Genomic DNA, 13,290 nt, shown 5'->3' on the forward strand with positions numbered 1-13,290 from the left:
TACATGATCTGGAAAGGTATAAAATCAACATCTCAGGGCAAATAAAAACCTGAGAATTGGCACCCTACAGTCAGAGTAAAACCATGATTAAGGACTACCAGGTCACAGAGGGAAAAAAACACAGAACAGATGAAAAAAATTTTGTTCATCAGATTTGTGAAGATGAGGGATTTCTCCTGCTCCCCTCCCCACACAGCTTACCATAAACATTCTGCTCCACTGTGGATCATTTAAAGTGGCTTCCATCATGAACAGCTCCACAGTCTGGGATGGATGACGCGTCAAAAATTTTATCAATGGTTCTCTGAATGGACTGCCAGCCTGGAAGATTCATAAAGCTTAAATTAAAAATGCAGAGTAGAGAGTATTTTCTAGTCATTTATTAGAATGCAGAAAAATCCATTTGATTTGGCATTTATGCAGATACAAAATGTTCAGAACATCTACGATGAGAATTTACTGACAATTTCAAAAAGGCACTTTTAGGAGTCTAAGACAAATGTTAACACCTCCTAAAACGCTTGAAGAGAATATTCATTTATTTATTCATTACACAAAATGTTTTTCTACACCATTCCTAAAATATTGTAATTATTATATACTAACGTTTAAAAATACCATAAAGCAGAAGTGTCAGCAATGTTAACTTCCACTTTTACCTCAATTAACATTGCTCGTTCTGTTTTCATAACAACTTCCAGCAGAGGTTTAACCAAAGTCTGAGGGGCAGCTGGGATCAGATGGAATAAATTTATAATTGCTGAACAAATCTTCATTTCCTACAGGTAAAAAGGAATACAATTAAATTAATATTACCAGCTAAACATGTAAAAACAGTATCACATACCCTACCTTTTTTTTCCCCCCTTCTATATTAGCATAGCCAGCAACCAAATGCGAAGGTTTAACATACATATAGCATCTACTTACCAGAATGTACGGAGAAAATTGATTTTGTGAAAGCCTGCCCTTCCCCCCTTGTAACATCATGGTTTAATTTTATATTCTTTGTCAGTATAGTGGTGTTTTACAGGTAAGAGCTAAACACTATTTAATGATAATGGTGATGGGGAGTTATGGAGTGCTCACTGCACTACACCAAGTGGCTCATACATCAAAAAGCCAGTTTAATTTCTCATACACACCCTGCAACCCCAGACTAGACACAAAGAAAAAGACAGACAGCTTTCTCACAGCACTGTTCAGTATATCTCACAAACAGCTGGTTACTTCAGAGAAATGTCAGTTCTGTTCTTCCACTAGATATTAAATTCTTCTGATGTTCAAAATAATTTTGTGGGTTTCTTTCAGTGTAATTTAAATGGGCACTATATTTCAGTTGAGTGTGAATTTCCTTCAGTAAGAAAAGGGAAAGGAAAAAAACCGAAACATCCACCCTCACCATCCCTCTGAAACTGAATTCTAGTACGCATTATACAAAAGAATATTACCAAGTGCACTGCATCTCCTCAACTGAATTTAGACACAACGTATTAGGCCCCACTCCTTAAACATGATCTGCCTAGACAGATCCCCACAAAACTACTCTCATGGATTGAAGTGCAGCACTGAGAACGCATATAAAATCTTTTGAAAGTACTTATGCCTTCACAGAAACTAAAAATCCTGCTCTTCCTAGTACAAACATGCTTAACATGCTTAACATCCTTAACAGCAATGTTATCAAAACAGCTCTGCCACAGACAAAAAGAAGACAATTCACAGCACTGCACTCAAAGGCACAATGCACTCTGCCCAAAACACCACAATTGAACTAACAAACCACAATTAAAAAGAAAGGAAAAATAAAAAATAAAACCAAGCGAACAAAAAAACCCACAACAACAAAGAACTTCCTGGTGCCTCCACTGAGTTTCTCACCTCTACCCCCTCCGCGGCAGGCTGAACCAAAACAGAAGTCACAGCATGAAAAGAAAATGCCCACAAAAATATCAAATAAATGAACAAATCAGGATATGCTATTCTTCAGGCTGCAGACAGAAACTGACTTCAGTAGGGTTATTTTCTCATCTCAGACTGAAAGAACGGAAACAATGAGCATCTCCCATGCTCTGAATTGCTCTCCTAAGAATTAGGATGGAAAGCATTCTTTTTTCTACTCGTATGTTGTTTAGACATAGCTTCTCAAATATTTATACTGAATAAAAAGATAGTAGAGATTATTAAGTCAGAGGAAACAATATTTTAGCATCTTCAAAGACAAACTGGTGCAACATTGAAACCACTTTCAATGCTTGAACTACCAAGCTATAAAGTCCTTCTGACAGACTGTAACGCAGAATTTCCACTGCGGTGCCACTGTTCACAAGCCGGACGGTCAGAGGCAACCAACTATTCAAAACTTTTTCAATTCCCAGACATGACCTAAAAAAATGCCTTTCCCTGGGGAGACAGGGAAGAGAAAAAGAAGGGACTTAAATCAAAGATTTCATTCATTGAGCAAATGGATTAAATCTTAAACGCTGCTTAATATGTTCTGGTTTAATTTGTTCATTTCTCTAAACAGCCCAGTCACAGCTCAGGAACAGAGTAAGACTGTCAAAATTATTTAGGTGAACGAAGAACTTCGTTATTCTGGCATCAACGTGGATCTTCACAATAGCTGTTAATTATAATGCAGCATTTTTAACAGAGATGTCTGAAGTTCTTTGTTTGCCTAGAACTGCCATCTACGTGTGAAAACTCATTCCACAGACTTTCGGTAGGTTTCATTTAGCAGCCTTGCTGACTAGCCACTGCCCGCACTGTGCTGGAGCACTGCACACGACCAGCAGCAGCAGCATCAAATGGCACCTTCATAAAGTGCCAACGGAAAAAAATGAAAACACTTTACATCAAAAAAGTTATCGTAACAGTGTTCTCTACTGTTTCAGCTAGCAAACACAAGGCTTTCCTGACCAATTCCATTCTCCACAGCATGCCTACCGTCTCCTAGATCTAATCGCTCACTCACTCAGTCTGAACGATGAAACCTACTCCAGTACACTCCCCAACATTGCTTTTAAGTGATTACGGCAGATTTTTGAATCTCACTATGGACAAAAAGAAATCGCAGTAAGCGAAAGGCCAGCTACAGCAACTTTGACCACCAGCTCTGCCATCCCAGTTTTCCCACATTTAGAAGGTACAATTACAGCAACAGCACACTGTACATATGGACATACAAACACAGACTGTCACAGCAATGGAATTAAGACCACGCTGTCTGTGCCTTCCTTCAGTTTCTTAGAGTTTTTATTTTTAAGGAAGCTTTAGAGCAACAACTGGGGGGAAAAAAGTAGTATTTCAAATCAGCTTTGCAGTCACGCAATTCTATTTGAACATGTTTCCATAGACTTCTCTCCTCTCTCAAGATGCAACAGTAGCTTCCTTCTGAAGAGTCTGGTGTGCACCTCACCCTCAACATACCTAGGTTTTAAACCAACACTAAGAAAACATTACAGGTTTAGAGGAGACTGAACACACAACTACATATAAAACATCAACAGAAAACATTAAAAGCAGAAGAATTCACAATTCAATGTGAATTAGGGACAACTAAAAACTGTTCTGGAGGTGTCACACTGTGGTTTAAAAGACTATTGCTATAAAAAGATCTGCAAGGTATCTGTATTCACCACATTTCAGGAAAAGTGAATCCCAAAATAAGGATATGAAGGCCTTAGAACTACTCCGATCTGAATAAATTCTGTTTAACTTAAAAACATAAGAAACAAATTCTACTCCATCTAGGTCAATCTAGGTCAAATACAAAGCAATGACCTAATTCAGATTTAAAAGCTCTCCTTGCAATGACAGCAGAGAGTACTGAAAAGCCATTAAGCCATTTCCATGTTTTGAGGGAAATAAAACACCAATCTAATTTCATTCCAATTTGAAAAACAAAGACATGAACAAAATTCCTGCCAATTTTTCCTAGTTGCAATAATAAGTCTCAACACTTAATGTAAGTTATTAATAAAATCTTAATAGAATTATGGGACTTCCGGTAATCTACGTGAAACTACACTGAAGCAGGAATTGCCCTCAGTACCATATTGCCAAGAGCACACAGTGTAGTCATTAAGCTGTGCTATTTTCCATTTGTAAGAAAATTGATCAGCTTCCCACAGCTCACCATTAAGGCCACTAGTATGGATAGGAGAGAGATTTTAATGTGATTTTAACTGCTAAATATTGAACTTGGTTTTCAAAAATTAGATTTAAAATTAACTAGGATTATATCATTATTCTGTATAATTGTCAGAATACTATGTTATGGACATCAAACATATTAGTGAAAAGAGAGGGATTATGCTGCTGAGCTCATCAGCCATTCCAATGAAGAACAGATTTCTAAGCAGAAAATCCTAAGTAAAAAAAAAAGTAAAAATCATTGAGCTGTTCTCACACCAACCTGTAAGGAACAGGCTTGAAAGTAACCATTGTCAGCAGCTAAGAAGCTCCTCTCGCTAAGATTTGCATCAAATACTCAATATACATGTAAGTTCATTAGTTTGTAACAAAACATAAGTGTGTAATCAGTTATGACAATATTTACAACTGAGTTCTGTAATTCCAAAACATTAATACTATTTATTTATTGTGTTCCCACATGAAAGCGTTCATTAACTTACATTTCCATCGCTCCGTTGTCCACCTTTGTGTGTAATAACTACAACCTCCATCCATTTACGCAGGTGTTGCTATAAAGACAGGATAATTAGTATTGTTCTAATTATACTGTTCTATTTTAGCAAGTGACAGCATATGCTACAAGAAAAGCAGCAGCAGAGGCAGGATTGAAGGAAACAAAAGGCAAAATGATTAGTTATTTTCACTCCCTCAGATTAAAGAGTTCACTGTTGCCAAGTCCTCTCCATATTCAAGAAAGTAGGGGTTAAAAGAGTACGTACATTAAAAGTCAGAAAAATCTGAAGTCTGATAGACTTACACTTGGTAATTATTTGCTTGATATGTATGCATTTAAACATTTAAATATCACTGCAAACGGATAAAGAATTCACATACACAGCTTAAAAACTGCGAATAAGAAGGGCAATACCTCCCGCCACTTTATAAATCAAGAAAATACCAAAACAGACTTAGCACACTAGGAAGTAAAATATATTTTCAAGGGTTTCCTTAGTATATTATGCTGCTGGCACCTTGTTTAAAGATAAATTTGTCCAAGCAGACCTTAGCATAATCAGTCTTTGCTAAAAAAAAAAAAAAAAAAAAAAAGTATCCTAACTTTCTGGTTTAGCAGCTCTTTAGAAATTAAGTCAAAATATTTAAAAAGATATTTTTTTCTATTAACTGTGAAACAAAAATCTTTTACTTCCAATATATACGCTGAGTCAGTACTGAATTGTTTGTTGACTCTTCAACAATACAAATGTAAGCTAAAAAAAAAAAAAAAAAAGTTCTTCTGGAAGACCTAAAGAAAACTTGAATGAGCTTACCATCATCTGATCGCAGAATTTATCATTAAAAGAGTTTGGAAAAAGTCTAGTGACAGATGTCAGACGATTCACAACGTTCAGTGTCAGACTTCGATAGTCTCCCAACATCATAAGCAATGGTCTCATGTGTGTATGAATTTGATCAACTTCTATGGTTGCTCCTTCCAAGAACTGCAAGAGAGTACAGGATTAAGATACAGACGGAGAGGGGACTTACTTTTGTGCAAGCTTCTTAAAATAAATTCCACTAAATTGATTTTTCTTCTTTTCATTTGTACTTTTAAAATGCAATAGTTTAAACAATGTTTATTGCCCGAAATACATATAGTGGCAAGATGGATTTGGGAAGCACTTAAGCATTTCTGACACACAGTAGGTTATTCCATAAAATAATCAAGTAGGAGATTTTAATTACAGATGGACTGAAAAACTGCTACAGCTCTAAGTTCAGCTATAAACACTGCTTTATAAGAACTGCCTGTGAATCTGGCTGAAGGCAACAGAGCAAATATTCCCTGTTATATGCCAGTCAATCTACACATCATTACAAGGAGGTTAGAAGGATTTTTATTTTTTTTTCATTTTCTGTATTTTTAAGAATGGTATTAAAAACTTGCTAAACGAGAGTTAGGCATACCTACTGGACAACAAACCACGATGAGAGAATATCCTTTTCACCATCCTTCCAGGGTTTTTTAACACAATAACCTAGCATCCACAGAATAGATAGTGTAATGTAGCACCATACAAGGATGCCGATTCTGACCTTAACCAGTACAGCCAGTCCTGTTCGTTAAGGTAACTGCCATACTGCGATGCAGAGTCTAATCCTGCTGCATTGCTTACTTTTCCAAAACCAACTATGAGGTTTCTACCACTTCTTTTGGGAACAAAAAAAGAAACATGAGAAAAGCTTTTACACTAAAGCCAGGCATGCACATTTCCAAAACTGCTAGGAAGGACCAACACTGTTTACTTTAGAAAAGAAGATACATTTACAAAGACCCAACAAACAGAAAGACCAAAAGACGGGACAGATGGAAAGATTGAAAGACTTACCATGGTCCTTGTCCAAGAGCTTATAATGCTTAATTTCAACCAGAAGAAATTTTTACGGTTAAGTTCAACCCCCCCCCCAAACCACATCTGACCAAAACATAATTATACTGGTGTCACTAACAAAAACTTAACAGAGCAGCCATTATTTCCCATAGAGAACTTTCCCAAGAAGCTTTCTAACAAGAAAGTAAAGCAGGGAGAACAATGGCCTCAAAAGCAATACTGGTTTAATACACTAACCTTTCTCATGCATGCTTCTCCTGCCTCCTGCAGTTCATTATTTGTTGAATTAAGTGCCTTGAAAAGTGCAGCAATGATTTTCTCTCTCGACTGAGGCAAGTAATTGCAGGCAGCTAGAGCATCTGCGAATATCAAAGTAAATTTGTTCTCTTTGTTAATTTCAAAAGAGAGGGGGGAAAATCCCTAATTCTACAGTTCTTCTCCTTAAGTTTCTTTTATTGCATCTCAAATTACAGACAGCTAAAGCATAGCATGCTTTGCCAAAAGCAACAGACATCACAAAACAGTAAAAGAATGGAAACTCTATTAACAGTGTTCTAAAGTTTTCTTAATACTGTATAACATAATTAGTCTAAAAATATTTGGGGCTCATTTCAGAAACTAAATACTAGCCATTAAGAAAGCAGTGATACTTTCCCATTATTCTCTCCATTAAACTGTGTCCTCTAGAGAGCAGTCATCAGTCTTCAAGCGCTCAAGTTTTCTGCTGATCTTGGGAAGAAGACTGCCCATTCTCACAAAGACATACCAAATTTTGTTTAGGAAGTTTTACGTACTTAAGGCTGCAATCCGAAGAGGTACAAGCGACGGAAGACTTTTGTAACAAGGTAGTTTCATTAAGGCAGCATCTTCAGCCTCACACAGATTTAGCAACTAGGGAAAAAAATAAACAATCATTTTAGCATAGCACTGTGAATCATGGTTGAAACAGTATTATCAATTACATTTTGAGTCTTGTTTCCTCAAACAGCCAATTTTACACAGAGTAATCAACCTCCAAATTTCACCAACAGGCCAAAATTATACTCAAAACTAGGGTATAAGTCCCCACGAAAACTGGTGGTTATCCAGAGGCAAGAGAGTCCATTAGCACTGCCAACACAGAAAAGTCAGGCAAAAGTTAGCCATATTGCATTTTTTTGGCCAATACCTAGGTGGTCTATCTGCAAACAGGCTGCTCATACAATCAAAGGTCTACAGAAAAACTTGCCTCCTGAATGGCAGTAATAATACTGCAAATACGAGGAGCAGGGCAAGAGGGCAGAAGGAGATTAATAGGGAGAAAACGTGCTGAAAATGTCTCCATGAATTCTAAAGCTCATGGGTCACTGCCCAGAGGCTCTCCTCTTTGCAGGCGAGTATTTTCAATATATGTATATGGTTTTTATATATATATATATACACACACATACACACACATATATATATAAAACACTGCACAGGTTGAAACAAAGTCATGCAAGTTGACAATGTCCAGGTTGCACCTATACTCAAGAACACTTAACACTCACATTCACAATACCAATGTATCACTCACTTTTACAGACATTTTTTCACCTACAGCACATTGTCTTCATCTTAAGTCAGAAACAGAGGATCCTCTGCATTGACAACTATACCCCACACCTGCTTTGTTAATTGCTATTACTGTTGGTATCAAAGACCTTCTAAATTCACATCTGGACAAGACTGCTAGGAAACCAAGGGACTAGACAGTTTCTCTCAGTTAAATCTATATGCTAGTTTTATACCTGATTTTACTCAAAGTGTTAGAGATGCAAAAAACTTTAACAAACTGTATCTATGTTTTGGTGTTACAACAACTTATTTAAGAGATACACTGTACATAAAATAAGACCTAAATGTGAAAGTTAGGTCTACTAAACTAGGAGTAACACCAAAGTTCATTTAATATATTTCACACACATTAGAACACCCTGCTTAGCTCAGAGCTATTACATTGTAGGTAAAGGCAGACCTCAGCTCACATTTCAAAAGGCAAATTCTTAACATTTCAGTGAAAGTTTAAAAGACACAGAGAAAAATATGTATTTTTAACAAAAAGTTCTAACACCATCACTACTGAAGTATCTACATTAAAATATGACAACATAAAAAGAAAGTACCTCTGTGTAGAAAACCTTGTGTTCCACCACATTTAGATCCATTGTAAACAATCGGGGTTGCAGGGTTGTGCAAAATGTATTTCCCTCCATCAGGCCAATCTGGGCATTTGCAGGTTGATGCCTAAGTAAATGCTTTTTAGGAGGAACCATGTCTTGGAGAACCTACACAGCATAGTTTAGATTACTGAATTAGCAGCCAATTCAAATGACCCCACAGACCTAGCCACTAAGTCATCATTGGTCATGGATGCAAGTTTCTATTGTGGTTCTAGATGTAACTTTAGAAATCACCAAGCAAGAAGAAAAGTATTTCTCCAAACTAATTTAATTCACAGTAAGTTAGCAAAACAACTCAGTATCTGTAATTACATTACATATCATTACAGAATATGTAATACATATTCTCTGTGAGCAGATCTATAATACTTATTAACTTCACATAACGTCATAAACAACAAAGAAATTCGTAGACTTAGACATTTCAAATGCTCAGCTCAGGAAACAAGCATATTTTAAGCTCCTAAAACATCAGAAAAACTAAAACATTCATGTAATTTTTTTCCATTACACCAACTTCTCACTGTCCTCCATAAACACCTTTAGCAAAATAAGGTATGAATTAGAGGAGGCTCCTCTGTATGATCCCAAACTACAACAATGACACCTATAGTTTCATACCCTGTGGTGGCCCTTATGGCTTATGTATGTTTACCTGTCTGTCAAGAGAATGAATGCTATTACCTTTAACAATATTCAGCAAGAAGTTATTTCAACCAGCTTTGATCTTTATAGTCTCTTTCTGGATAGGGCAAGACACAGCAACATGCCTCACATTTAGAAAGTAACACATAACTGAGGTTCAAAATGCAGTATCTACCTGGCCTAGCCTATGTCTGATTGGTGGTAGGACAAGCACTCCATAATTTCGGGAAGTAAATCAACCTGAAGACACTATAAACACTGGCTAAGTAGTCAGGCATAGCCTGTACGAACCTCTATACTACCCCAGCCACAGTGTATTTTAGAACAACGAAATCTAGCAAATGACAAACGCATGCTACCAAAGCACTAAGAACTTAATTCACTACTGTGAGAAAACATACTCAGAAAAGCATTTTGCAAATCCAAATGGGTAAACAGCTTTAAACTCCCTTCCAGCATTTCTGCTCACCTCTTTATGTGGCTCCATAATCACCGTGACACTTTTTCCAGTGACTTGTGCAAGTACCTGCAATGAATGCATGGCCTGTTTTCTCACAGTAGAGTTTGGAGAAGTTACTTCTCGAACAAGGTCATGTGTTACATGATGGAAAGACTTTTCCTGTGCTGCTAGGATTTCTTCTGTTTTTTCTTCATCTTTTAAAGGAGTTGCACATCTAATCAAAAGCTGTTCTAACGTGGTCTTTGCCATAGCAACTGCTCCATTGGAAACCTAAAGTATTATAGATCATTTTTATTAAATAAGTACAGATCTAAGATCAGAAATCTACACACTACTCATCAATGAACTTGGCATCTGATTTTGATCAATCCTCTGCAAATGGCTAAAACATATAAGCTTAAACAGAACACGTATTATTCAACTAGTCTTCCCACCAATCATTCCAGAACTGTGAGCTGCAACGCAATTTCATAAACAAACTCAGGCACTGGAACCCTTAGCAATACTGTCACCATATGATTCACAACTGAGAAAAGGTCAAGCAGCTGACTCTCTAGGTATCTATAACTACATACAGCTTTTTTATAAGATGAACAGCTTTCAAACTAGACACAGAAAGAAGAAAAAACCACAGTGTTTTTCATGCAAGTGAGAGCAACTCTAGTGTTCCTTCACTGATCTGAATGTGACCTGTACATCTCTACGCTGAAAGAAGCAAGTGTAATTCCAACAACTTTGGCAAAGTTATGTGGAAAAAACAGATGTAATTTCTAACTTCGTCTTAAGGTTTAAGTAAAAATTACTAAAATTCACTCCTATCACAGATACAATACATTCTTAAGTTAAGTAAAATCAAAATTAGCAAGAGTTCTTCTGTTCTTAAATTCACACAGATTGGTTTTTCCCCCCCCTCTTTATTTGATATAATTCATTCATTAAATACCTCTCCAGTTAGATCCATCATAACAAAGAGAAGCGCCTTCAGGAAAGTCTGCTGGTTCTGGAGGACCCAAATTAGCGGCAGTCGTTCCATAAGAAATTTAATTGACACAACACCTCCTAGTTTAGCATACCAAGCTTGTTCATAACAGCAAGCACATAAACGTTCCACAATATATGAAAACAAGGGAAGCTGACAAGCCTGGAAACAAAGAAATGTGTCAGTTTGCTTTTTCAGCTCACTGGTAGTCTCCAAAATTTTAGAAGCAAAATTCTATTAGCTGAAATTAGATCATCTAAACATATATATTTAAAACAGAATATATTACCCTTTCCTTTGAACCCAAGATAATACTCGCAACATCAAATATCACTGCTAGAGCCACCTCTCCAATTTTGCAGAGTTCCTTCTCCTCATATGCCATGCAGATTGCTATGGCATCAATAAGCACCAAGGGATCCATGCCTTTTGACCCATTTTCTTCACTATGAAACATGGCTGTGCTAGGCTGGCTTCCAACCTGGTAGCACTGTAGCAAAAAAGGACCTGTAATTTGTATTGGGGGGGCAAAAAGGGGGAGAGAGATAAAACAACGTATATTTCAATATGAACAGTCTTTCAATTACATATTACTACTGTTCTAACTAGCTCATGGCAAAACCAGCAAGGACTGTGTCTATTTGCATATGAATGGATTGTAAAGCATTCTTCACACTTTGAAGAAAAAAAATTATTACATCTACTTGTATATTTTCTTCTATGCACTAAACTATGCACTGCAAGAAGATTTAATTAAAATGAAGAAGCACAAAAATTCAAGTTACGTTAATGTGACAACGAAGTGTGATATGCTTATAGTATGTCTTTTCCCAAATTACTTGTCATACAGTACAACTGCAAACAAAAAGTTTTATTCATAGATATGAGCCACAGCAGCGCTCCAACTTTTACTTGGTTCCTCTGATGGTCCTCCAATACCACAAGTAAAAACAACCCAATTAAAGACCATCTGCAAGAGTAACTGTGTATATCAAGTTACACAAATGCTCTGGAAATATAAACTGTTCCAAGTTGTAATTATTTCATTTGCTGTAGCATTTTAGAAGTATTTTTAGGTTACTAATTGTTTTTTAAAACTTGCTTAATGTTTTTTTACTGCTCAAAAGAATTACAATGTAATTCAGCCATCAAACAAAACACAACGTATCTACCCAGAAGCAACTGCAATATCATGACTTTCTTAAAACAAATTACTATTAGAAAAAGTATAAACTTTTCCACCCTCTGATGACAGTCCACACAATCTCTATTCCACTTACCACATTGCTGAGCAACTGCCACCATTGTGTAATGGCGGATTAAGCTGGCTACAAAAGGCAGAGCGCTAGGTCTCAGGTCTTTGATGACTGCTGACATGAATGCCCCTGTCAATGCCTGTTCAAACGTTTTACGAGCTGGAGTATCCTGGGCTTTGTACCGATGTGAAATAATCACACTGGGTATGGACTTCTCAGTAAAGCTGAAAGACAAAATTAAGTTTGCTATAATCCTAAACTGCAGTATTGGCAGCTCAACCATGAGCACTGTCAAGTACTTGATTTTAAGTTTGCTCTCGATATCTAAATTCTCACCTCATGTTGTCCCCTCATTTTGATAGAGCTAGACCAGTTCACTTGGTCCGTATTAATTTTGTCAGCCACTGGTCTCAAACATGATGGATAGCTCAATTTCATCAGGAACATTTAAAGCAGTGGTTCAGAAGAAGCCATGTATATTACAAATAATAGGTATACAGGCATCACACTGCAACTCAATTACAGAATGTCATTTTCAATATTTTGACATTTTTCCCTTTTTTAAAATGACATTTGATTTTAGTCTTGAAAGATTGAAACATTACTTATCAAATCACTGCCCAACAAAACCTATTCACTGCAAAGCTATATTTACGTCAAGTCTAACAAGTCCAAATTATAAAAGCTACTATACTTTAGTTACGTACACTACACTGCAAGTCAAAGTCAGCACACACTTTGTGGGCAAAGATGTCAAAGTTGTCTAAAAGCAATAAACTCAATAAGTAACAATGACTAAAATTGTATAAGATGTAAAAAATTTCCATAAAAAGCCCCCACACTACGACAAACAAGGTTATGTGTGTGACTACGCTACAGTCTGGTCACTAAACGAAACTGAATTTTTTATCTCTTTCACTTTAGTAAAAAGTCAGATGAACACACAAAATGTCACAATCAATGTTAATCTTTAAACCACAATTAAGCACCAGAATATTCCAACTACTTAAATAAAATAAGCTAAAATTAATTTAAAAAATTTTTAGAAGTCTGATCATATGTAACAGATAATACATTGGACTGTGATTAGAGGAAGAAAACTAAAGCATGAAACATTAAAAAATGTTATTGGCGTTACACAGTGTGCTGACAAAACCCCTCTTATTGCGAAGTCCTGCAGTGATCTAGAAGGTAGCAGGATAAACCAGTAGGTAAAAATCCC

At 36.4% G+C, this 13,290-nt stretch overlaps 1 protein-coding gene across 5 annotated transcripts in view; it reads right to left on the reverse strand.

The window, feature by feature from the left end:
- LOC119146191 (transformation/transcription domain associated protein) overlaps window positions 1-13,290 on the reverse strand; it is a 96,881-nt gene that overhangs the window by 57,902 nt on the left and 25,689 nt on the right. For all 5 annotated transcript variants that reach the window (XM_037383498.1, XM_037383501.1, XM_037383499.1 and 2 more), the window contains 11 exons: window positions 12,093-12,292; window positions 11,102-11,319; window positions 10,777-10,974; window positions 9,843-10,103; window positions 8,672-8,833; window positions 7,322-7,418; window positions 6,765-6,886; window positions 5,466-5,636; window positions 4,638-4,706; window positions 660-779; window positions 202-321 (listed from right to left, as the gene is read on the reverse strand). In XM_037383498.1, coding sequence (XP_037239395.1) covers window positions 202-321; window positions 660-779; window positions 4,638-4,706; window positions 5,466-5,636; window positions 6,765-6,886; window positions 7,322-7,418; window positions 8,672-8,833; window positions 9,843-10,103; window positions 10,777-10,974; window positions 11,102-11,319; window positions 12,093-12,292 — 1,738 coding nt within the window. The remainder of the gene's footprint in view (window positions 1-201; window positions 322-659; window positions 780-4,637; window positions 4,707-5,465; window positions 5,637-6,764; window positions 6,887-7,321; window positions 7,419-8,671; window positions 8,834-9,842; window positions 10,104-10,776; window positions 10,975-11,101; window positions 11,320-12,092; window positions 12,293-13,290) is intronic.

Source organism: Falco rusticolus, chromosome 4 (assembly GCF_015220075.1).
Source record: "Falco rusticolus isolate bFalRus1 chromosome 4, bFalRus1.pri, whole genome shotgun sequence".
Classification (NCBI taxonomy): Eukaryota; Metazoa; Chordata; class Aves; order Falconiformes; family Falconidae; genus Falco; species Falco rusticolus.